Genomic DNA, 26,388 nt, shown 5'->3' with positions numbered 1-26,388 from the left:
AAGGAAACAAGCTCCCGGGGACCGGTTTCTGGCATTACAGCCGTCTTCGGCCCGGTTTGCTTGAATCCTGATGGTGCAATGAGCAAGGGACTCATGTCTGAGTATACCCTTCCCCGGTAGCTTGTTTCCTTCCCAGTATAAGAATTGGCTTGGTAGTTTGGTCTGCCCTGTTCCCATGATGCACTGGGCCAGGGTCAGACTAATTTGCATATAGCCAAGTTCTGAGCTGGGATGGTGCAGTGAGCTAAAAAACGGTGATGGATCAAGCCCTGATCTTTGGACTGGGTAAGAGTGGTCTGCTTAATTCAGACACTATGTTCATCACCACCCCCTTTTCTGAATCATTTTTGTCCACCATAAGCGTGGAAGGGTATACTCAGATGTGAGTCCCTAGCTCATTGCACCATCAGGATTCAAGCATGCCGGGCCGAAGACGGCTGAAATGCCAGAATCCGGTCCCCGGTAGCTTGTTTCCTTCCCAGTATAAGAATTGGCTTGGTAGTTTGGTCTGCCCTGTTCCCATGATGCACTGGGCCAGGGTCAGACTAATTTGCATATAGCCAAGTTCTGAGCTGGGATGGTGCAGTGAGCTAAAAAACGGTGATGGATCAAGCCCTGATCTTTGGACTGGGTAAGAGTGGTCTGCTTAATTCAGACACTATGTTTATCACCACCCCCTTTTCTGAATCATTTTTGTCCACCATAAGCGTGGAAGGGTATACTCAGATGTGAGTCCCTAGCTCATTGCACCATCAGGATTCAAGCAAGCCGGGCCGAAGACGGCTGAAATGCCAGAAACTGGTCCCCGGTAGCTTGTTTCCTTCCCAGTATAAGAATTGGCTTGGTAGTTTGGTCTGCCCTGTTCCCATGATGCACTGGGCCAGGGTCAGACTAATTTGCATATAGCCAAGTTCTGAGCTGGGATGGTGCAGTGAGCTAAAAAACGGTGATGGATCAAGCCCTGATCTTTGGACTGGGTAAGAGTGGTCTGCTTAATTCAGACACTATGTTCATCACCACCCCCTTTTCTGAATCATTTCTTTCAACAAGGCTGCATAGAAAGACCTGATTGTGCAATCCCCTGACATCCTAATTTTCTCCATTATTTCTATCTTATTAAAGCCTATTGGCCCTCCAGATTTATTCTTTAAGAAGCTTCTAATCTGCAAATACTTAAAGAAACCCCTGTTGCCTATACCATATGCCTCTCTCTGATCTGCGAACTGCTTAAAACCTTCCTGATCAAACAAATCCCCTATTTGCGTAAGCCCACTCGCTGCCCAGTCTAGCATGGTTTGATAAGCAAATATTTCCCCCGGGAGCGATCTGTTATTGAGCAACAGGACATATCTGTTATATCTCCCCATTTTTACTTTCTTTAAAAAGGCATTACATATCGTAACTGCCGCCCTAACAGTTTTAAACCTAGTTCTTTTAAAATAGCTGAAGTCTGTACATTTTAGAAAACAATTACAAGCATTTGGCCCTAGTACAACAGTATAGATCTTCGTAGACATGTCTTGTATTCTTACATCATCAACATTCCCCCCAATTAGTCCTTGTATATATTGCAAAACAGTAGCCATATAGTATAAACGAAAATCAGGTGCACCCCATCCCCCTTTTTCCCTAGGTAGTGTCATAAATCTATAAGCCCTCCGGGTCTTGCCATGTGCCCAAATGAACCTGTTGCATATGGCTTCTATACTATTGAACCAGCTGGATTCGAACAGCAGGGGTATGGCCCTGAAAAAATATAAGAACTTAGGAAAAATCATCATCTTAATAATGTTTGTGCATCCCACCAGTGATAAGTGTAAATTATTCATTTTTTCCAAATCCCTTTTTACAGTAGCCAACAAGGGGTCCAAATTGCTTTTAACAATCTTATCTATATCTGCTGTAATTCGCACCCCTAAGTAGGTTGCTGCTTCCACCACTCTATCGTCATTACATATTACCCACTGGTTTTTAACAATCTGGGTTTTGGTGCTATTCAGGCTATACCCTGAGAACTGTCCAAATCGCCCAGCTTCAGCTTCAATTGTTCTAATAGCTACTATAGGTTGTGCAGTCAAGATAGCCACATCGTCTGCATACGCTAACGTTTTAAATCTACATCCATTCAGAACTAATGGCGGAATTTGATCATTAGCTTCTAGTTTTCGTATGTAGGGATCAAGATATAAAGCGAAAAGCAGAGGGGAGGAGGGACACCCCTGCCTTGTCCCTCTATGAATTTTAACTGCAGTTGATTGCCCTCTGTTAACCCTTATTTTGGCAGTCGTATTTATATATAAGGTCTGTAAGGCCTTTATGAATCCTGCCCCTATACCGTTCCACCTCAGAACTTCCCATAAGTATCTCCAGGAAACCCTGTCAAATGCTTTTTCAGCATCTAAAAACAGAGCAGCCGTAGGATCTTTTAGAGTGTTTGCTGTGTTGAGTCGTTCCCTTTCCTGGAATGAAACCGTGCTGTGAGGGAACTACCAGTGTTTCTATTACCCTTGGCAACCTTTTTGCCAGAATTTTGGAGAACACCTTGACATCTGCGTTCATTAAAGTAATGGGGCGGTAGGACCCCGGAACGTCTGTGGGTTTGCCCTTCTTAGGAATCACAATTATATCTGCACCTCCCCATGATTCTGGAACAGCCTCCCCCTTTTGTGCTAGCAGCATCACGTTAAACATTTCTTCTAGTAGTGATGGCTGAAAAGTTCTATAAAATTCTACTGGCAACTGGTCCGGGCCAGCTGCTTTCCCAGATGGTAAATCCCTCAGGGCCTCAACCAGTTCATTCAGCTGCAGTGTCTCTTCCAGACTATTTTTGTCTTGCTCTACTATCACTGGAGGCTCTATCTCACTTAAGTAAGTTCTTATATCTTCCTCCTTCTCCTGGCCATCCTGTGCGTAGAGTTCCGTGTAAAACTGTTTAAAGACCTCTCTAACCTGCTCAGCTTCCTTAACTATACCCCCCAGAGAATTCTTAATTTCCTTAATATCCGCCAATCCCTCCCTTTGCCTGGCTCGTACAGCCAGTATGTGTCCTACTCGTTCACTAAGTTCATAAACCTTTTCTTTATTTGCCATATATTTCTCCACTGTCTTTTTCGCCAGCCCATCCAGGGCTTCCGATTTAAGGGCAACTATTTTCAGTAAGATCTGGTCAATAGGGGAGTGTGAGGATATGGCTAAAATAAGTGCTTCTTCTGCTTCCCTAACTAATTTAATATCTTCTTCAGCTTTTGCTTTTGATTCTCTCTGCATCTTAATGACATAGCTCAAAGTATCCCCTCTTATGCCAGCTTTAAAAGCATCCCACACTATCCCTGGTGTTGATGTGCCCTTATTTATCTCCCAGTATTCCTTAATCCAGTTGCTCATTCTATCCCTATAGCACTGGTCTTGTAATAGTGTTCTGTCAAAAGTCCACTGTCTCAGCTCTTTATTCCTCTTTTGTCCAATTATTACAGTTAATACTAATGGATTGTGGTCTGATATAATCCTCGGATCCCTATCTACCTTTGCTCTATCCATCAGGCTTCTCGAAATTAAAAAGTAATCCAGCCTAACCAGTATTTGGTGGGGGGCTGAAAAAAAGGTACTCCCATCTAGATTTGGATGACATTTTAACCATGGGTCTTCTAACGAATTATTCCTTACCATATCTGCTAAGGCTCTATGAGTCCTTTTTTTCCTTCCTGAGTAATTCCTACCAGGATCTAAGAAGCTGCTGTCTGCATCATGTATATTCAAATCCCCGCATAGTATGATGGGTTCTGGCCATTGTGCTAATTCTGTGTCTAGATATTGAAAAATCTCCGGATCATCTCCTGTAGATCCGTAAACCAAGACAACCGTGAAAGTTTCCCCCTAAACACTAGTTCAACTATAGCCCATCTACCCCATTGATCTTCCTTCTTTCTTTTTACCTGCGTATCAAATCTCTTACCTAGAATGGCCACCCCCCTCGTTTTAGTATTTTGATTAGTTTTCACTAATACATTAAAACCAAGCTGTTCTAGTAGATAAGCCTTAGTACCTTCAATATGTGTTTCTTGAAGACACACTAAATCAGGATTCAGCGATTTTAGAAGGGCAGTAGTTTTAAGCCTTTTATTTAAGTCATTTAGTCCACAAATATTTATCGAAACTATCCTACAAGTCATTATAGTTCAGATTTTTCCCTCTCCCATTTCCTGTATTCAATTGCTTCGTTGTTTCCTTACCTTCAAATTTTAATACAAAGCTATTGTATACCTTATCCATCGTCTTTCTTTGCTCTACTACGTGTGTTGTGCTTGTACTTGTGCTTGTGCCCACCACCTGAGTACCTGTCTTCCCCACCCCCAGCCTCCCCCCCCCCTCCCTCCCTCTGTCTCCCTCCCCTCTGGATCCCACCCCCACTTACCACAGGCAAATAGGTCTATCCGACCTATATGTGGCCCCTGTAGTCTGCAGAGTCGCTACTCTCTCCCACCCTGTTTCCGCAACTATCAGCTACTCTATACACATTTGATTTGCTGTTACCTTTACAGAGTTTTTGGTGGACTATCTGTTGGGGATTTTGGCGGGGTTCTGGGTCTGTTCTCTTTTCTTCTGTCTAAATCCGAAATCTCTACAAGATACTCCCCCGCTTTTATCTCTGATGTGAACATCCTTGTATACCCCTTCCTTATTACTTTCAACCTTGCCGGGAATAACAGATAGGCTTCCGCCCCTTGCTTTTGAAAGGGAATTATCATCTGCCTTAGCTTCCACCTTCTTTCCACGGTGACATGGCAGAAATCAGGTCTGGCAAAAAAAGTATTTCCATCGACAGTCTTTCTAGCATCAGGTCTAGCTTTGTCAATTATTTCTTGCCTTGCTAAAAAGTTCCCTAGAAAAACAAACATAGCCCTTGGTAGTGCCTTCTCTTGCCCCCCACGGTTTTTCTTTATGAACATAGGATATCTATGGGCCCTTTGTACTTCAAGTTCCCACTGCCATTTCGAGTCTGGAAAAGCTTCTGTCAATATTTTTATCACATACCCTCTAGGGTCCTGACCCTCCCGCCCTTCCTCCAGTCCCAAAAGTCTTACGTTGTTTCGCCTTTGGCGGTTTTCAAAGTCTTCCAGCTTCCATTGTAAGTCCTCCACCACCTTTTCTTGTTCCGCCTTAAAAGTCTTCCAATCTGTCACCTCATCTTCCACTCTGCTAGTCCTTTCTTCCACTTGAGTTACTCTTACTTCGACCTCTTCCTGTTTTCTACTCTCTCTTCTGAGAGAGGCTTGTAGCTTCTTTGTGTCTCTTTTCGCTCTCCTACTTTCTGCTCTGGCCTCAGAATGCATCTGCTTCAGAGTTCCGAATAGCATTTCCAGCGTTACATTTTGCGGTTTTCCAGTGTCCCCATTTTCACCCTCATTTTGATCTCTTTCCTGATATGTCTCTGATGTAGCCGAATAGTCCCAAGACAATTTCTTATTCATACTGCTTCTAGACCCTCTTCCATCCCTTCTGACTCCAGCTCTCTTTTTCTTCTTGGTCGTTTGATCCCTGGAGTCCTTACTTGTATCAGAATCTCATGACTGATCCGTGCTGCTCCCCTCTTCCTCATTTTCCGGTCCGCTAATATCTGTAGTGTCAGAGCCCTCATTAACTGAAAAGAACTCGGGTGAGCCTCCCCTGGTACCTCTATCATCTCTTCCTCCTTTGTCATTCTCCTGGTCATACACGAGATCTTGCTGGTCTCTTAGGCTCTGTGTACTCCCCCAACTTGGGTCGATATGCAATAAAGTTTTAGTGCTTAACCCTAGTTCAACATTTTTCAGTGCGTCTAGCATTTGACTATTGTTGCGCTTTTCCAGCTGCTCTAGCGCGTTACCTTTTGAGTCGGCTTTCTCCTCCTCGCTCGCCTTCTCGCCATCTGCGCTCTGCACCGCTTGCTGCGTGCTATCTCCCGCAGCCTTCCGTGGTTGCCCAGCAACCGGGCCCTCGACGCTTGCGTCCTCGCGGTTTGCTGTTTCTCCGACATCTACGTTGAGCCCGGCTGCCAAACTCCGAGATCCCGTCTCAATCTGCTTTAGTAATGGAGCTCCACTCACTGCACCGGGCTGCCGGAGATCGGGCGCCTGCACCTGAGTCAGCGGGAGTATCTTCGTTGTGAACGATTCCGGTAAGGTTGATTGTCGCAATTGTTCCTTTGATGCCAGCGCTTGAGCTCGCTGGCTTTTTACTTCTGTGTCCAAGATTACCTCCCTCGCAGCTTTGCTCGCCGCGAGACGGGTCTCTGGCTTTACTTCAGCCTTCTTCTCCTGTTTTTCCGTTTTTTTAAGCAAGGTACTTTTAGCGGATCGGCTAATCTGCTCCATCTGTTTCTTAACAGCAGTGGCTGGCACCTTTGGGATTGCGCCTTCTCTTACTACTGGGCCTTTAATCGGCCCTGATGGTTTATCCTTGTCCTTGTCCATTTTGCTTTTCTGTGACATTTTGTGGGTTACTTTAGTGGCAGTGATTACTTTCCTCCAATAACCAAGAAAAGCTGCCCCCGTGTTAGTAGAAGCTACCCTGAGGAAGCCTGCCGTGAAGCGGGACAGCAAACCAGCCAGCATCCACATCCCCGTATTTAGAAATCCGTTTCCATCCTAGGGTGGGAGAGTGGAGAACTAGCGGCTGTCCTCTACAGAGCTACAGCGGCCATCTTGCCCGAGAGAAACTATTTCTTCCCTTTTGTATATTATTTACCTCATACCTCTTGTTGAATACAAATGAATTTGTTTGTAGATTCAGTTACTATCTTTTTTAGGTCTCTCCAGCGCATGCGCTGCTCCGCAAGACATTTAGTAGGGGCATTAAAAAGTGCTACCGCAAACAAGCTGATTTGACTGGCCTAGCGCTTGCGTTCACGCGAGCGTGCACGCACTCAACCGCCAGCTTTCAGCGCCCGATCAGGCACCATCTGTATTTTCTCTCTGAGCGCTCCTCCGCATCTCTCATTAATTTGCGCTCCTTTCACCGCACACCAAACAGAGCCTTCATGACTGCAGAGTTAACACGCTGTTTTCCTTATCTACAGTTTGGCACTAACCTGTTTGCAACAATACAACAGACCTGTTATGCTGTGTTTGTTATAGCCTTATCTCTATAGCGCTTGGCCGTAGCACTATAATTCCGGAATGCCTTTATTACACTTTCCACATATTATGACGGCATGCAACTAAAGTCAATACAGAATCTGGCCATAGCGTGTTCAGGGCTCTAGTGGGTGAAGCGCACTTCCCTTCCTTCAGGGGATACTTGCATTGTGCCCTCTGTGGACACACATCCGTCCCAGGCAGCGCCTCCTCCCTTGTTACCTCTGCCTGTCTTTAATCAGTAACCCAAGCCCGCATTCTCTTGGCCTGGGCTTTGTTATGACGCCGACGAGCTGCTCCCTGTGAATGGTGAACACTGCAGAGGTGCTGAAAGGGCCTCAGTGCTCGGAGGGGGGTGATGGGCACCAAACTCCAGCCACCCCCTCTTCACCCCGCTTACCATAGCTATGGTCTCATGCCTGACTTCCACCCCAGGGAGGCAAGTAGGTGAAAACCCTGCTGCGGGGAGGGCAGGGGACACTCACCCACAACCACTGCTGCAGGGCTGACGAGCCTTGTGGGGGATGTGCTGGTGTCTTTCAAAGTCTGGGTGGTTCTCTTCTGCACAGGGAGATATCAGTGGTAGCCACTGATTATGCACATGACAAAACTGATGGCAACATTGTTCAGCTTGGACTACAATGGATAGAATCTACAAGAAACCGGCTGCCGCCGGTATCAGCTCACTGTACACACACCGCTCATTTCACTTCCTCAGGCGCCGACCCTTCAGCGCTTTTTAACAATTTATGCAAGAAATTGCACAATTGTTTTAACAAAGTATGTGCCCCTCCCCTCCAGTCCGTGTGTGGAAGGCGTGCCCCAGAGCAACTGTATGTTCAGAAAGGCTTCCCTAGACAGCTCGACTTTCACAGAGGGCGTTGCGTAGAGTGCTACGAAGTGTGTGCTTTATAGCTCCACCAAAAACTGCCTCATTTGGATGGTATTTGCTGCTTCTGTGTATTCTCATTGAAAAACCATGGCTTTGCTGCAAAGAAAAAAAATACAATACCAGTTATATTTGGCTGTGAGTACACGTGCTGGCAAGCAGATGGAGGCATGGCGTCAGCAGAGATGCAGCATAGTAATACTTCCTTAGTTCATCTGCAGTGGGGGAGGGGAGAATGCCCCCCTCCAGCTCAGCCATGCACTGTAATAAATAACAGAGTGAATGGCGACGCTACAGCTCCAGGCTGCCTGAGCCTAGAACCCGTTTCCTAGGAGCCAACAGATAAGTTGATTTAGAGCAATATTGACGTTAAGCTTACAATGTAGACGAACGGAAGAGGGGTTACAAAGGTCAAATGTAAATTTACGCGCATTAAGTGGTTGGTTGCGTGTGTGTGTGTTGATTCATTTTGACCAACTAACTACATCCTTCAGTTATCGGAACCAGCCAGACTTGCTTGACTTCTAGTTGGGAGCTGCAAAGCCCACAAGGTTACCAGCCTAGAGCAGCGCACCTACATATGGTTCATGAATCCATACTGTATCTGTAAGAGTCAAACAAGCACCAGGGAACCAGCAGAACACAAGAACACGGGCATAAATCATAGAAATAAGGAAACTTGATTTCAGTAACCAACGGAAAATTAGTATAGCAGGACGGACTGTTGAAAGGACTAGGAGCTAGCAATGTTATAAACTACAGAGCCGTTTTTTTTAATGCACCACTTCATTCCGCCATTTTGAGGTGATAATCTTAATAGTAATGTTGTAGCATATGGGGATACACCAGGAAACTGGGCCTAGTGACGTGCTTCGGCTCTTGTCCCAGAATCACAAAGAATACTTACATTATCATGAAAGTAAAATCCTGTCTTTAACACCTCTGCACGTCAAGTTATTTTGTGTCACCAACATCTAAACTTGTTTAATTTTACCACCATCCTGAACTGTCCCAGCTTTCTTCGGGTGTTCATTTTGAAACCCGTTATTTGTTTACAGGCACTTTCTGTGTGTGTTAGTCACACTCTGGTAAGTCATAATGTTACAAAGTCCATGATCTGAAGCACATCCTCGTTTTAAACTTTTACAGTTCCTTTTGTCATTTCCTCAAATTTGGCGTGCAGCACCCAGAAGTGCTCCATTCCTTTAGCACTTGAACATATAACAAATGAACAACTGGTGATCCGCGGGGTTGCGAATTCCAAACGGGTTGCACATCCTGGTACACTTTAGTATTCATTAATACTCTTAAGCCATAGTAATCCAATTTTTATCCATTTATTTCTCATGTTTTTTCCAAATTAATCCATCACGTCAAAGGTATGAGATTTCAATAAACTTTTGCGTATTTTTTTTTTATCCCGGAATTGCACATCCAGGCCTACTCATGGATATTGAGAAATCTCATATTCTCCCAATCATCACGAACATATAGCACCTAATGCATTTCGGTTCTTAAGTAACCTTCGTCAGGGGTATCTGCAATTTTATAAAAAACACATATATCAGTCATATATTGTATGGTTGACCCACCCCAACAGCAACTCAATCACCAGTTGTTCATAAGTCATAATGTTATCCAAAAAGCCTCAAACCAGAGAGGTCTGGTTTGAAAGTTTTTTGGGTAACATTATGACTATAAGTGCACGAGTAACTAGAAACAGCATGTAAGACTTTCCGAGCCATTAAAATAAATAAGTCGTGGTGAGTTAGTGAGTGGTGAGCTAGACAGTAAAATATTTCTTTCGTACTTTGGTCTGTGACAGCAAAACACCTATTTTATGTCACGTAGGATGCCAACCAGTAGTTCGGAGCATCCTTTGAAACACCTTGTCACTTGCATTTACATGAGAATAAAACATAGTCTGGTTGTTTATAAGTGAATGTGAAAATGTAGCGAAAGCAAAACATGTATATTTAGTGGCTGAACTCAATTGCGCAATGTGAAACTAGAAAATCTGGGATGAATTTCGGCTTCTCCACTTGACCAAGTTGTTTGACCCTGGGCAATTGTTTTATTTCAGCTTCCCTACTTTTTCTTCATTTTCACATATAAGAGGAACTCGACATACATAACTTCAGGATGCATGCTGTTCAAAAGTATCTCCTGTGCTTGAATTTAATCCCTAATGGCATTGTCAGGGCAGGTGTAGAGGAGCATGAACGTTTCTAAATTAATGTTTAAACAACATACTTTTAAGAAAAAATACTTCCGAATGCACTGGATTTATTAAGGTGAAATAGTTCTACAGGTCAGTGAAATACACTTTTTGAATTATGAAAAGATTACCATATATATTATACACTTTTGCTATCTTTAACAAGCATTGGCATAGCCAATAGGTCTCGCCTTGGGGACCTTTTAAGTGTTTAGCCAAGCAACGGTTGATGTTGTTGCATCAAGGATATTGTGCTACATAATTAAATACTTATAAGGTCCCAAAAGCGAGACCTATTGGCTATGCAAATGCTTGTTTCTTCTGAGGGTGAGTGTTTTTAGGTCGAATCTGGCCAGCGCATGCGCTGCTTTTCAAGGCATGCTGTATTTGAGTATGAACTTGAAGCTCCGCCCACTCTCCACTCCTATTCTCCATTGGCTTGTGCCATTGTCCTTTGTAAATGCTGGCTTCTGATTTCTTTTTTTCGAGTTCAAGGTGCTGTGTGACCTCTTACTGGTACCATTTTACATATGTTCCATTTCTTTTTTTTTTCTTTTTTTTTTGCAGCACATTTTATGTAGAGGAAACTCGACCAGAAGGTATTGGAGTGCTTTACATGGCCACCAGATACTTTACATAAGGATGCATTCATTTTATTTTAGGCACGTGGAGATTAAGTGATTTGCTCAGACTCACAGGATTTTGAGCTTTTGCTGAAATTCAAACCTGGTTCCGCAGTTCCAAAGCCGGCACCACTGGCCGTAGTGCCACATTCTCTCTCCAATTCGTCCCTCCCTGACTCACTTTTTTTTTATTACCATTATTAATGTTAAATGTTGGATGCATCTTATGCTCTTTCTTCTTAACTGATGCTCTGAATTTTCGTGGAAACCGTGCATTACATCAGGATTTGCATTAGGACATGTTTGCGTTTTCATCTGAAATAAGTATTTTCATCTTGTTTGACAAATGTTGTATAACTTGACCAAAGCTCTTCACCTTTTTTGTTTTGAGTTCAAAATTGAACTCGGAATTTTATACAGTGCTTTATTATTTTATATATGCACACATATTAATTAAGTTGACTTCACACAGTCAATGAAGGGGTGAAAGAGATCAGATGGTGAGTCTAGCTAGGAAAATAATTACATAGACTCCTTTGCTGATCCATGCAGCAACATTTACACCTAGTTTGACAAGGGGATATTTTGGAAGGTAATAATTTCAATACATTTTTATTGATATTATTCACTGTGATATTTGGTATAGCTAGTATATCTAGAGAGAATTAAGAAATGGCTTTTGCAGATGAGCAACATTTACACTTATCTAATGTGTTCATCATTCTTGCTGCCCACTCTGGACTTATCTTCCCTACCTATTTCTTTTACTCCTAATAATTTCTCATTTACAATCACCAGTGGTAACTGTTCCCAAGAGGTAACTCGCAAACTTTTGTGGTGGCGTATAACAAAAGTCAATATAGGGGAAAATTCAAGAACAAAAAACACAGTAGTCTCTGTGCACAGGTTGAAACCTGATGAAGCCTGGGGGATTTCTCATTTTGGAATTAGTGCCCTCACACACTCTTGCAAGTGTCATGCTTCATCATCGGGCGTTGCTCCTCGTGGGGGTGGCGCTGCAGACCTCCACGGGTCCCGCAAGAGGGCTGTTTATCGGAGATCTTTTAGGAGACGCTGCAGTTGTGCATGTGGGTGTGTGGGCCTAAAAAGAGGAGAGGGTGAGTTAAAATTACCTCTGCGGTACCTGGAGGTCCAGTTTTATTAGCATTCTTATTCTATCATTTCCTGCCTTTTCTTGAGTTGGTCCCTCCCTTGGAACATTCTTTACTGTCCTTTGATTGGATAATTGTATCCTTCCACTGCTCACATCCAGCAACTACTTTTTTCTTTTTCTATGATGTCCTTCATGAGTGAACATGTGTTTTCTTCCTCTCTTCCCCTGTGTGCTGCTTTGCTCCTCACAAACCCACACACCATATGCTCCCAGTGTTTCCTCCTTCCCACTCGGATTTTTTTGCCATGTTTTCCCTCCTTCACATCTTTTACAAAAATGTTTTTTCCCTTTTTTTCTCTGTGCCCCCTCCTCCGTTGCTTTCCCCACTCTGATCACTGTTTTTCTTGCAACTTGGTGTTGTTTACTTATCTTCACCTTCTTTCACTCCCATGGCCCTCCCATCGCTTCTAGTTTTATTTACCTTGTTTGAAACTTTTGCACCTGCAGTTTGGAGCTTATCTTCCCCATTATGAGTGCACCTTCTTGCTCATTTAATTTAACATATTATTTGTAATTACTGCTTCATAACACAGCCTTTTTTAGGAACTGTAAAATAAAAATAAAAACGATTGACAGCCATGTCACGTGTGCGTACACATGTATCTCGACACAGGCGTGTGTGGATTGTGCTGGACTGTCATGACACACGCGAATATGCCTGATGACGGATACGCTTGCATATGTCTTCACTTTTGTACTTTTTTTGGGCTGATGCTTAGTAGCAGTCAGAAGGTGAGACTTATTGGCTTTGCCTACACTTGTTAAAATAGACCTTTGACCTGGCCTGTTAGATATGTGCTGATCGGTATACAAATGTTACAACAAAGTTTTTACCACGCACTACCATTACAATGCAGGCATTACCACGCATACCATTACAACGCATTGCGCTGGGTGGCGCTCTAGGATAGGGAATAAGTATAATTTTATATCCAACACCTTCCCTAGTGTCCACGATGACTGGAGTTGGAATATAAAATTATACTTACCACTATCCAGCACCTCTAAGCGCTATGCGTTGTAATGGTATTTGTTGTAAATACCGCGTTGTAATGGTATGCGTGGTAAAAGTATGCGTTGTAACGTTATACATCCGTGCTGATCGAACCTTCCAGAAAATAACTGTTTCATGGGGGAAGTCCTTCTGACTCTGGGAATATCTTGATTGAGCAGAAATGGGTTTCTGCCAGAAATGTTAAGATTTTGAGACAAGTATTCCGGTTTATTCATGGGAATCGCTTTGTAATTTATGGATGTGGTCTTAAATGCAGAATGGCCAACCTTGTGATGAAAAGATTGGTCTGATTGGTTAGTATTCACAGAACGTCCTTACTACTTTTGGTATTCACAGATTGGATTTAAGACTACTAACTTTACATCCGCACTCGGGCTGAGATTCCGGCCCGCAGCTGAAGATTCCGGCTGTGGCCAGGTCTCCGCCGCTGACCAGAATCTCCACCTCCGGGCCGGAATCACCACCTCTGGGCCGGAATCTCTGGCCCGAGTGCGGACTTAAAGTTAGTAGTCGTAAATCCATTCTGTGAATACCAAAGGTAGTAAGTGCATCCTGTGAATACCAAAAGTAGTAAGTTTAGGATTTTGTCTTAAATCAGTTCTGTGAATCGGGCCCAGGGTCTCTGCTGCAAATGGGGAGAACCTTGGTATGAGCTGTTCGCCACTTCAGAAAAGATGCAATGTTAGCACTTTGACGTGCTGGAGGTTCAAAGGTGTCTAGTGCTTGGAGACCCATTGTACCTTGAGTGGAACTTGGGACCCCGGCCCGAGTCCTTCTGAAGGTCAGGACCAACTGGGCCCAAGTCATCCTAGTGGCACCGGACTAGGAATGGAGGGTTCTGCACCCGGGCCTTCGCAATCTCCACCTTCATTCATGGAGAATGTAAGTCGGTGGCTGAACATCTTTGACTTTCCTCCCGAAGTAGTTGATGTCATCTTAGCAGTCAGGCGTCCCTTGACAAACTTTATACGCTTATCGTTTGGGCAAATTTGTAGCTTGGTGCGATACTCCGCAGATTGACTACCTTAAAGCCACATTACATAACATTTTATTATTTGTTTTGTCCCTAGCCCTGCAAGTCCTTGTCCTGGGCACAGTCAATGGCTACCAGCTCTCATATTGTGTTGCAGCTGGATCAGCCCGTTTTGTTCAAAGATTTGAAGATCTGAGATTTCCAAAAGGGTTACATTTGTGTCCTCCCTCTCCCTTCGTCATGCTACAGTGGGACTTCAACTTGGTCCTCACCTTTCTGACGTGCATTCCATTTGAGCCACTTCAAAGCTGTCCCTTGTGGCTCCTCACCCTAAGGAAGGTGTTTCTCATTGCGGTTCCTTCAGCATGTGAGTAAGCTTCAAGCTTTCTGTCTCAACCCACCATACACACCTTCATCCCAGACAAACTGGTTCTGTGGGCTGGGCATCCTTTCTGCCAAATGTGATGCCATTCCACATTGTTCAATCCATCACCCTGCTTTGCTTCCCCTCATCCCTCTAAGGAGGAGGAGAGTCTCCATCACTTGGATCCCAAGAGTGTGCTGAGGTTCTTAATGGATCGTACCAAAGACCACTGTGTGGACGATCCACTCTTTGTGGGGTTTCCGGGAGCAAAAACAGGCAAGGTTGTGCAGAAGAGAATCATATCTCACTGGATCGTGCTCTGTATTAAGATCGGCTGCGCATTGGCTAAACAGAAGCCTCAGGAAGGACTGCATTCTACCAGGGGCAAAGCTGCTACCACTGTGTTCGCATGCATATTCCCTGCCCTAAACATTTGACAGGAGCTACATGGGCTGCGTGGCCGCCATTTCATACATTAATGAAGCTCTATTATCTGGATAGTCTAGTTCCCCGAGAGGGGCATTTTTCCTGCTTCGTCCAGCAGGATGTTATGGTTTGGGTCAATCTATAGACCCACCTTCAAATAGGTACTGTTTTGGTACCTATTCAAATAGTGAGGAATCTGTGTTTAGAAGTTTCTGTCAGCAGAACAGGTTACTTACTGTCAGTAACGCTCGTTCTGATAGAGCCTCTAACGAACAGCAAATTTCTCACCGACCCTCTCATCCTTCCCATCGTGTGAATGGACTCTAGCCATTAAAAAGATCCCAAGTCTAGGAATCTGCACACTGGTCACACCAATTTGCTGTTGGGGCTCTGCATCTGTTGCGCGGACATACTCTAAATCAACTGACTTCATTGTACAGGAAGGAGGCCATAGAGGCTCTACACATAATTTCTGGAGCAGAACGACGTCAGTCTGGAGCCACTTTGTGCCATCTACCAGCACGCAGAGGTACTGCTAAAACATTTTTGGATCGAGTCTAATGCCCGGGGAGTATTTAAAAGGTAAGCAATCTGCTGCTAGGTAGTCTCTACCAGAAAGAGCGTCCCTCGAACCTTCCAGACAACTGCCATAATATTTGCATTTTCTGCTTTTATATCCTCATGACATTTCGTATATTTATGTATTTAAGTGTGCATTTCTCATTTATAAATGCAGGTTCCATTCACTATAATTTACACATGTGTACTATATAACACTTGTTCAATTATGGTTTGATAGTTCAGCAATAATTCATATTTATATTCACATGATTTATAATGCTTTATAGATTTGAGTGAAAGTGCAACAAGATAATTTGTTCATTCTTGCATTTGACACCATTTGATGTGAGTGTAAACAAAACACGCCTTACCTACTTAATAATACATCAAAGGTTAATAACCATTCTAGGTGATCTGATATACCATCTAGATCCTTCAAGTGTGTTAGATAACACTAATCTTATGGGTCAAGGATGTAGATATAAGAAAACAGACACAGGTCCCCCAAACCACAAACAAATGTGTGAAAACGGAGAGAGTGCCTCACGGTCGTAACTCCCGAGGGGGTTCCTGGTTAATAATTGCCAGTGTACCCACTTCTCATCATCGTCACTCTCTCTGTATATAGTGTGTGAAAGATGACCAAAAACAACCAAGTGTATAAATAATAATAGTGGTATGTTAAGAAAATAACCAAATCCAATGTGCACTCTTGTAAATCGTGTACCAATGCACCTAAAACCCCAAAAAAATAAACCACTGTGTTGGGTTCAACCAAAATTAAAAATTATATATATATTATAATACTATGCCTGGTGTGTCAGCACGAATACAACCAGTGATATCTGTTTTCAGAAATAAGTGGGTATGTCTCTTTTTATATAATGACCCCCTGCACTAGCTACACTTCTCGTCATGCAACGTGGTGGGCGTGGTTGGGAGTCGCGTCTACTTCCGCGTTCAGACGGGAACATGGCTGTGGGACCGTCGGAAGCGCCGGAGGGACGCGGCAAGTGTAAGGCTTTATGTGACGATAGAATTGCTCGCGCCTTTGTTGAATGCATGTTTTTAATAATGGGCCCTTGGTCACAAGTTGCATGATTAGATACCTTTGGTTGCGGGACAGTGCTCGGCAAAGGGGGTACGACTACTTGGGTATGCAACCTTGCCCCTCGAAAAACATATCGGGTGCATGATGTTGTGGAGGATTAACTCCCTCCTTTTGAGTGCATTACCACCTTGGCAAATGTTGTGGTGAGTGACGGGAGGCTCAGAAGTAAGTAATATCACGGTTTGTGGTATTAGGCAAACTCGTCGGGATTAACGGGATGTTCCTCACGAAGAATGTAGATTTGAGCGTGGAATCGATATCTGTATTTTTGCCTTACAGACGATTCTTTTTCTTTTTATACACTGATTTTTCCAGGGGGCTTGAGACCTACCAAGCCACCGAAGGACCCGCGATCAGGTGACACAGGGTCCCCTGTATGATTGCCGGTACGCTTTGATTTGGCAAGCATAAGGTAACTCCCTGTTCCAAATGTCCATGTATGTTTTGTGTGAGTGACCGCAAATGCAGACCCTCGGCTGAGGGCTTCTATGATTTCACCTCTGTGTTCTGTTTTAACTTTTTGACGCAGGTCCGACATATATATAAGTGTGATGACTAAGAACTGAGAACCCAAGATTGCCCTGATGAAATTGCTGAAAGCGGAGCAATGAAACATGTCGGCACTATCTGAATATGGATGGTATATGAACACCCATTTTTAATTTGGGAGGCTGCAGCACCAGAATAAAGATAGAGAGCTAGCAACCCTTACCATATAATTTTTAATTTTGGTTGAACCTAACACGTTGGTTTATTTTTTGAGGGTTTTAGGTGCATTGGTACACAATTTACAAGAGTGCACATTGGTATTGGTTATTTTCTTTACATACCACTATTATTATTTATACACTTGGTTGTTTTTGGTCATCTTTCACATACTATATACAGAGAGAGTGACCGATCATGAGAAGTGGGCACACTGGCAATTGTTAACCAGGAACCCCCTCGGGAGTTACGACCGTGAGGCACTCTCTCTGTTTTCACACATTTTTTTGTGGTTTGGGGGACCTGTGTCTGTTTTTCTTAAATCTACATCCTTGACCCATGAGATTAGTGTTATCTAACACACTTGAAGGATCTAGATGGTATATCAGATCACCTATAATGGTCATTAACCTTTGATGTATTATTAGGTAGGTAAGGCGTTTTGTTTACAGTTGTTTGAGTGGGGGGCGGCCTTACTTCTTTCCCCCTACACTCCTATTGATTAAATTACCATTTGATGTGAGGCCTGCCCATTTCAAAATAATGAGAAGAGTGTATTTAGGTAGGGTACAGACAGGTAAATGGAAGAGAGGAAATCTGCAACTTCCGGTAGAGTCTGAAACCAAGCTAGAAGAACCTGTAAACATTCTTCTTGAAGGCCTCAAGCAGACCTCTCAGAGACAGCCCAGTCTTATTGGCTCACTGGAACACAATAGGTACCGAGCAGAGCTAGACAATGTTCTTCTTCACAAAGGACAACAATTTGGTTGTTCAACTGAAGTGTGCGGGTAGGAGGCCACCTTAAAAACAAAGCAAAGATAGCTTATTTAGAGAAAGGGAAGGGGTTGGAACTACTGTTAAAAAATGGCAGTTCTTTTTATTATACGTTTTGCTGTTTTCTTTGCTGCTATTTTGTTCAATTTTATATCTAGAACTGTACACTTTTTATGAACTAGAATAGGAATTTAATTTTAATAAAATCATAGAATATATCCTTAGTGTGTATTCTTCACTGTGTCTACTCGTGGTGAAAATAGATTTAGAACATACTAACAAGAAATAATACTGTGAAGTCTTACAGGATTGCTTGTTACCCAGAACGCTCCATCCTCATATAACACAGCACTAAATGTCTGGTTACAAAATAACTATTGTGGGCTTACACACAGCCCATTGCTTACCATTGTAGGCTTAATTGTCACTCTCATTTGCTTATGTCTTATTCAATGGATTTTCTTGTCCGTGCTTGCCCAACTTCTGTTTGTACTTCCACTTTAACATAACCTCTTTACTATCTCTAATGGCTGGCTTCTACCCTCCTTCTGTGTGTTTTTACAGGGAAGACGTGGCTTGGCAGTTCGGGCTGGACTGTTCCCATGAGGCACAGTGTCAGGCTGATTTGCATATGGCCATGTCAGAACTGGGGTGGTGGAGTGACCTAAAGAATGATGATCGATTAAACCCAGATCAGTTGACTGGGGGTGAGTGCTTGCAATGTTCAACGCTCTGTCCATCATCCCCTTTGGTTTAGCTTTCTTCGCCCTAAGTCGGCAGGGTATGCCCTGACGTGGGTCCCTTGCTCATTTTGCCACTGGATTCAAGGTAGCCTGGCTGATGACGGCTGATTAGCCAGAAACCGGTCCCAGGATGCTTGGTTCCGGTCCAGTGGCAGTTCGGGTTGGACTGTTCCCATGAGGCACAGGGTCAGACTGATTTGCATATTGCCATGTCAGAACTGGGATGGTGGAGTGAGCTAAAGAATGATAATGGATTAAACCCAGATCAGTTGACTGGGGGTGAGTGCCTGCAGTGTTCAACACTCCGTCCATCATCCCCGTTGGTTTCGCTTTCAAGGAACTTCTTTTTTTTCAGCACTCCATGAGAGTCTGTGTGTTTTCCAGCTCTCTTCCTAGTGTGCTTCTCCAGTTCTGTCAAAAACCCACCCCCACTTCCCCATGTTGCAAGCTCTCTTGTGTTGCAAGCTCGCTCTCGTTTTTATGTCCCTTCCCAAAACCCAGTGCGTTCTGAGTTGCTTTATTTCAATGTGCTTCTTCTCCACCTCCTGTGTGTTTCTCTCTCTCCTGTGCATGCTTTTGTTGTCTCCTGCCCTCTCCGCCTTGCTGCTGTTTTTTCATTTATATTTACTAATCCATCTTTTTTTAATTATAGATTTTTATATTATAACATTGATATAACATCATTATTTTCACTTTTACTAATCCATCTTGAATCAGTAAGTAAAAGAAGACGCTTGTGTCATTTAATAGACATGCTTGCGTAGTTATGCATGTCTGCAGACATAATCACACATGCGCCTGCAATATGATGTGGCCGCTGCAGCTCATTGATTTTAATTTTTGTTTTGCTTTTTCTTTTGCCCATGCTGCACAGCATCTTGCCAATGCTATGCATCACAAGAACGCATTGGCAAAGCCAGTAGATTCCAAAGGTGAGACCTATTGGCTTTGCCAGTGCTTGTTCACGCAGTACTTATTTATGATTTTCTAATATCGCTGCTTTAAATAAGCCTATGTTTTGCTCACAACCTCACTCAGCCAATTTATTTCTCACTTCACCTTCCTATACTAGGATCCTATGAATGATTGAATAACTGAAAACTGATTGAATTGTCCTGATCAGTTTCCTATTATTTTTGAAAGTTATTTTGTGAACACTGGAACATCCTTCTGCCCTGGATCCAAAATACAATTCTAGCAGCACAATCTATTGAGGTAGAATGCGACTCCCAGTGCACTGCTAATATCTAAATTGATATCCTTTTTTGAGGGGGAAATCTAATTCGTGTAAACAAAATATTGGTATTTCTTTGCATACACATACCATAATCTTGTATTATGTCATGTGAAACACTGTTGTCGGATAGTTACATCTTGTACATTTTCAGGGTGAAAAGCAACCAGGGTATTTCACCTTGAAATGCTTTGTGGTCCTCAAATGGAGGTCTTCAAACATGAATTATTTGAAATATCCTTTTTTTAACCACTTGCGTGCTGCGGACGTCCTTGACCGTCTGACGTCACGGTGGGCGTGTGCAGAGGACGTCCGAACCCCGCCCACTCTTTAATTCGCCTGCTCAGTGCGAAAATTTGCGCTGCGCCCAAGGGGTTAACAATAGAGTGGCATTGAGTAGAAGAAAGAGACTGGAGTGAGGAAGGCATAAAGATAGGTTGGAGAACAGGAAGTCACTCCGCACACTGTAGTATTGGTCAGTTGGTAATTGTTACCCGCTCCCCTCCTAATATGCTGTCACCTTCAGTTCATGTCCACAGGCAGGGCACAGCCTGTCTGTATCATTAGTACTTTGTGTGGCATGCGGAACACAGATATTGGCTCTCTGAACAAGATGGATCAGTATGCAGACCTTATCTACTCTGTCGGCATAAACGCCCGACGCTGGTGCTGGAAACCAGGGTTCGAGCCTCAAGGTCGCGTCCACATCCTGTGATTCTGGGCAAATCACTTAATCTCCCTGTGCCTGAATATGTAATATAAATATGGTGCTCATGTAAAGTGCTCCAATACCTTCTGGTCGAATTCGCGCTATATAAAATATGCACACAAAAAATTGTAAGGGACAGATGTCCTAAACTGGTTACAAAATACTGGTCGCAGTTTGCAATCAGTGTGGTATTTTGCGAACCGACCTATATGCTAATAGGTCGGTTTGCAAAATTCAGAACCATAGTGGGTCACCGGTTGACCTAACTCATGAACATTAATAAGTGAAGTTCAAATTGCGACCCACTATAATTTGCAGCCATCACAGGGAGTCTTGACCCTGTGCCTCATGGGAACTGTCTAGCCCGAACTGCCAAGCCAGGTCTTCCCTGAACCGGAAACAAGAATCCTGGGACCGGTTTCAGGGTAGCACCCCTCATCAGCCAGACTAGCTTGAATCCAGTATCAAAGTGAGCAAGGGACCCACGTCACCTCAGTTCAACCCAGCTATATGCAAATCAAACTTGACCCTGTGCCTCTCAGGAACAGTCCAGCCCGAATTGCCAAGCCAGGTCTTCACTGAATCGGGACAAGCATCCTGGGACTGGTTTTGGGGTAACACCCATCATCAGCCAGTCTAGCTTGAATCCAGTGGCAAAGTGAGCAAGGGACCCACGTCTGGGCATACCCAGCCAACTTAGGGCGATCAAAGCAAACACAAGGAGATGGACGGGGTGCTGAAACTTTTCAGACACTCGCCCCAGTCACAGATCTGGGTTGAATCCATCATCGTTGTTTAGCTCACTTCGCCACCTCAGTTCAAACCCAGCTATATGCAAATCAGTCTTGACCCTGTTCCTTATGGGAACAGTCAAGCCTGAACTGCCAAGTCAGGTCTTCCCTGAACTGGAAACCAGCATCCTGGGACCCCCCCCCCTCATCAGCCAGATTAGCTTGAATCCAGAGGCAAAGTGAGCAGGCAGTTTTAAATGCCAAGTTTAAATGGCAGTAAACTACGCACACAGGTCCTGCAGTGGCAGGCCTGAGGCAGGTTTAAAAGGCTACTTCTGTGGGTGCCTCAAGCATGTAAATCGAACAAACCATGTTTAGAGCAGAGAGAGAACATGCGCTTTAATACTGATTAGCAGTGGTAAAGTGTCCAGAGTCCTAAAGCCAATAAAAATCTGGTCAGAAAAACCGGGGCAGTAAGGCAAACGTTTTGGGGATAAACCCTGTAGAAAGGGCCAGATCCAACACATATTTACACACAGTGACTAATGCAGGGTCTAAGGAGAGTTCTCCTTCCTAGTTTCTGTTCTGTTATGGGAGTATCTTCAAAAACTAGAAACATGCCTAAGTGCTTCCACAAAGAACATGAAAACTTTGCTGTACCTATTGATGTTTGCAAGGGTTCACTACAGGGGCGTAACTAACAATAGTGTATTGGAACTGGAACCCAGAGGTTCGCGGGGCTCTCTGCATCTTGGTTATGGCTGACTTATACTGCCCAACCGATATGCTGGAAGCCCATTTACCTTACTTGTATTAGGGCCTATAGCACCTTTGCTAATCTACTGAACCTCTAAAACTCTCACTTGAAAGATCAGACTGCAGGATGTCTAGTGAGGTTGCTGAAATAAGCTAAGAATCATTGTCCTATTTAAAGTTGGTGTCTAGACACTTGGGGAAAGGGCCATGTTTGTGAAATGCTGGTAACAATATTGGGATAATACCGTGTGGAGGTACTGCAAGTGCTGAAGCTTATGTTTAGAGGTAAAGCAAAACACCTTTACCTACCAGTCGGCCTGTTTACTGGATGTGAGGGCTTCAGGGAGTGTGCATTCATCTTGCAAGGTCTATATTTCTAGGTGTACAACTTGTTATATTTAGAAGATGCTTTGTGTTTTGCATGGTATGTCTGCATAGGCTGTTACATAAGTGTTTTCTTCTGGTGGATACATCTAACTGCAGATTCCTCACCTTTTTAATTCCATCCAGACTGGATCTATATCCTTTTTCCAGCAGTTGCTTCTGCTTGCTAATAGGGAATGTGATAGGCTGTTGCAGAGGCCTTCCCATGCCTCTGGAAGTGATGGCTTGGAGGCATTTATAGCTGCCACTCCTGCACGCCTTCACCAGTTACTTTTTCCCCGCATCCTATTACGGTTTTCCGGGGCTCTGCTCCTGAACGTTTTTGTTTCTTCACGGACTTTAAAACAGTTTTTTAGTGACAGTGTTCTAGGAATGTCACCCTGAAGACTAAAGGCTTCAAACTGAGAGACAGATGTCGGTAATGGACGTGCTTCACCTTTGTCTTCAGTGTCTCATGTCTAAGCATTATTTCATGTCCTGCAGCAAATGCAATCAAAGGTCATTAGAGAGTTGGAGGCTCAGTTGTTTGTCACTCAACAGAACTGTTATGCTTTAAGTTGTGGACCAAATCCTCCTGGTCGAGGTCCCAATCCTTGGGTACTACTAAGACAAAGTCCAAAGACAAATTTGATGCAAACACAAAACGTCTCACACAGGAGTCCTTCCCCTGTTGCTCCGGCTTCAGGGAGAGATTGCACGGTCAGCACTGTAAAGGCCCAACTCTGCGTTAGCCATCTGACTCCATCCCATTCCACAGCTGAAGCTAGCAGACCTCGTATTTCTAGACCATTCTTGATTCCTCAGTAAGTAGAGTCCTTCACGTGGCACTGCTGTGGCTCGTCTGGACGATTTCAGGTCCTTGGAGCACCTTTTCCCCCATGGACCCTCTCTGGTTCCCAGTCGAACTTGCAGCCACAGGTATTGTCCTGGTGCCCAATATCCCTGGTTAGGCATCCACCTGGCTGCACACCGGCTCCAAGCACGCCTCTACTCCTTTTCCAGAGACTTCACTGGCCCCAGTTTCAGAAGCATGGTTTCTATGTCATATTTAAGTCTCCACTTGCCTGTAGATCAGAATGTTGCGGTGCTGCAGATTTAACTCCAAGCCTCCCTTCTCTCCGTTCTGTGCAGTGATAGGTGATAATAAGGTCCTAAATTAGATTTTTTATACAGTCATGGCTCCCAGTATATCACTGATGCCCGTGTCTGAGGGTGCAGAATGCTTGGTTTTACACTAACTTCAGCACTCATGATATTGACTAAGTATGTCGGTGAGCAGTCCATTAAGGGGGCAGGGTGAGGTCGCTGCAGAGTACGATGGGACAACCTATTAGTGCGTGGGAGAAATTACTGGAAAAAGTTTTCGAATTCAGTCTAGCACTTGGGAGACTTCAAAATGTGAAAAATCTGCAGTTCGATTGTTATCCACCAGAAAAAGTGTTACCGGAGGTAAGCAGCTAGTTCATCTGGACCCTTCTGTGACGCATACTGGATTGCAGAAGTTTAGACGTATGCATGACTGGAAGCTTCATGTATTCTACATATTTCTGTGAAGAGGAGCATGTTCTCAGTCAGACTCTTGTTAGCGAAATCTGCATAAAATATTTAGAAGCATTAATTGGCATTGAACATATTTTAATACTTGTTTTATTTTTGTTGTAGTTTGCAAACAGTAGGTTGTATGCCACCTCCTGTGTCTTCAGCAGTAATTTTAACGAAAGCTGTTGGTGGAAATGAGGTAAGCTTTTGCTCTATCAGTCAAACCCGGATTTTTTTCATCATATTTCTCAGAATGAGACTGACCAGTTTAGTCCCTAAAATGTTAATTTAAGCAAGGGAAAGTCTTTTTGAACTAGTTACCTGCTTAGAACTTGTGGTGTTTTTTTTAAAATGCCCATACCAATGTGAGCATATGTTGTTCCCGTGTTTAAGAATGTAATGTCAAGTAAGAAGATTTACGATCCCATATTACAAATACTGGCACAGACTCGGCAGTGGGAGGGGGAGGGGGAGGAACTGTTTAACTATGTTGTTATCCTAGTGCACACTTATAGTTTTATTTATAACCTGCTTTTTGGCACACTGTTTTATTACCTTTTGTATTTCAAGTTTAAATCCTTGCATTACTTGTACAGCTGGTTGTGCAACATCATCAAACATTCACATATAGTCAAGTGACCAAGATCTTAACAATGCTGTGAGCCTAATCCTGCTTTCTGCAACTTTTGTTATTTGTTCATTTAATGATTTCCTGAGATGTGGGGATTTTCATTCTTATGATTTATTGAGCGGTTACATTAGCTATATATGTAATTACTCAAAAATGTGCCTAGCCTACGAGAAGGTAAGTTTCAATTCTATTAAGGACGTAAGGACGCTGAGGCGAGGATTATGCTCATTCTCTCTTCGCTTTTATTAACTACGTTTTCACAGTAGCTTAACACCAATCTAGTAACAAACTACATTTCCCATATCCATGGAAAAGAAAACAGTCTCTTCACAGTCCTTTCACGCTGTCGATGTCTCTCAGCTCATAAATCCTGCTGATACTTCCTACACTTCCTCTTGCTTCGCTGGAGGATCTTTCCCGTATCTAACCAGATTGCTTTGCACTCTCGTTTCCTGACAGAAAACCACAGCGATCACTCACTGTCCTCCAACAGGATTAATGCACATTACAAATTCAAGACCTGCAAATGACATCATAATGTCAACAAGACAACCATCATTGCATTAAAGCATTGCAAAAGAAATTTCTTGACTCCAAATATTTGCAAAAAAGGATTACTTAAATCCATTCGGGGTGTGGGGCAGCAACCCACACGCTTGCTGGGAGGGATAATCCTCGCCTCCTTAATAGAATTGAAACTTAACTTCTTGTAGGCTAGGCAAATTTCTATTCTATGTCGGGACCGGAGGCGAGGATTATGCTCCTTCAAAGCTTGGCGACAACCACTTGAGCCGCATTCAGCAATGGCTTAAAATAAAACCTCTTAAAAGTGAAGTCCGACGACCAATCCGCTGCCCTCATAAGGTCTTCAATCGCACCCCCATGCTGAAAGCCTTTGAGGCCATTGCTCCCCTAGCAGAATGCGCACCCAAAGCTCTTGTGTTCATGCCCGCCTCCTGCATGATCCAGCGCACCCACCGGGCTATAGTGGGGGAGGCCACTGCTCTAAAAGGCTTTTTAAGGGCTATCAGGAGTTGTCGTTCGCCGGGGGTTCGAACATCCTCCGTGGCTTCTTCGTAGGCTTTTAAGCATTGTACCACGCAGAGCCTAGGTGTTTCAGGAAAGCCAGATAAGAAATCGTGCGTGTATTAGACTGAATGAGTCTACTCACCGTGAAGGTAACCCCTTCGGGAGAAAAAACTCTTGCTGTAATATCAAGTGCACGCACGTCTGAAACTCTCATACACGACACCACACGAAGTGACCGGCACTGACTACGTCAGTGCCCGTCGCTCTACCCGCCGCGTGGCCCCCTCCAGGAAGTCACCCGGTCCCCTGCTGCCACCGCCGCCCGATCCGCTGCCCTGATTGCCCCCGCTGTGGACGGTAGTATCGCCATAGCACTTCTGTTGCTCTGCAGCCTTTTGTGCTCTGTCCCCTGTTGCCGTTTTGCCATTCTGTACTGCTGCATTGTATTGTTGTCGTTTTTGCTCGTTTTGTATTGTCTAGCCCCACTGGTATCGTTCTGCTCTGCCTCCTGTTGCCGTTTTGACCCTTCTTGAACTGCTGCATTGTATTGTTGTGCCGTTTTGCTCGTTTTGTATTGTTTAGCCCCATTGGTATCGTTTAGCTCTGCCCCCTGTTGCCGTCTTGCCCCATTTGTATCGCTGTACTGTATCTTGTTGCCGTTTTGCCCCATTGTAGTGTTGATCTGCG

General features: G+C 43.9%; 1 protein-coding gene across 1 annotated transcript in view; it reads left to right on the top strand.

The window, feature by feature from the left end:
- Positions 1-26,388, top strand: part of SLC10A7 (solute carrier family 10 member 7) — an 872,524-nt gene that overhangs the window by 202,147 nt on the left and 643,989 nt on the right. Inside the window, exon 4 of the mRNA XM_086962267.1 lies at positions 24,165-24,240. Within this exon, the coding sequence (XP_086818393.1) occupies positions 24,165-24,240 (76 nt within the window). The remainder of the gene's footprint in view (positions 1-24,164; positions 24,241-26,388) is intronic.

The sequence above is a fragment of the Lissotriton vulgaris genome, chromosome 3_1 (assembly GCF_964263255.1).
Source record: "Lissotriton vulgaris chromosome 3_1, aLisVul1.2, whole genome shotgun sequence".
NCBI lineage: Eukaryota > Metazoa > Chordata > Amphibia > Caudata > Salamandridae > Lissotriton > Lissotriton vulgaris.
Note: the sequence above shows the minus strand (reverse complement) of the source record. Positions and strands in the feature narration are given on the sequence as shown.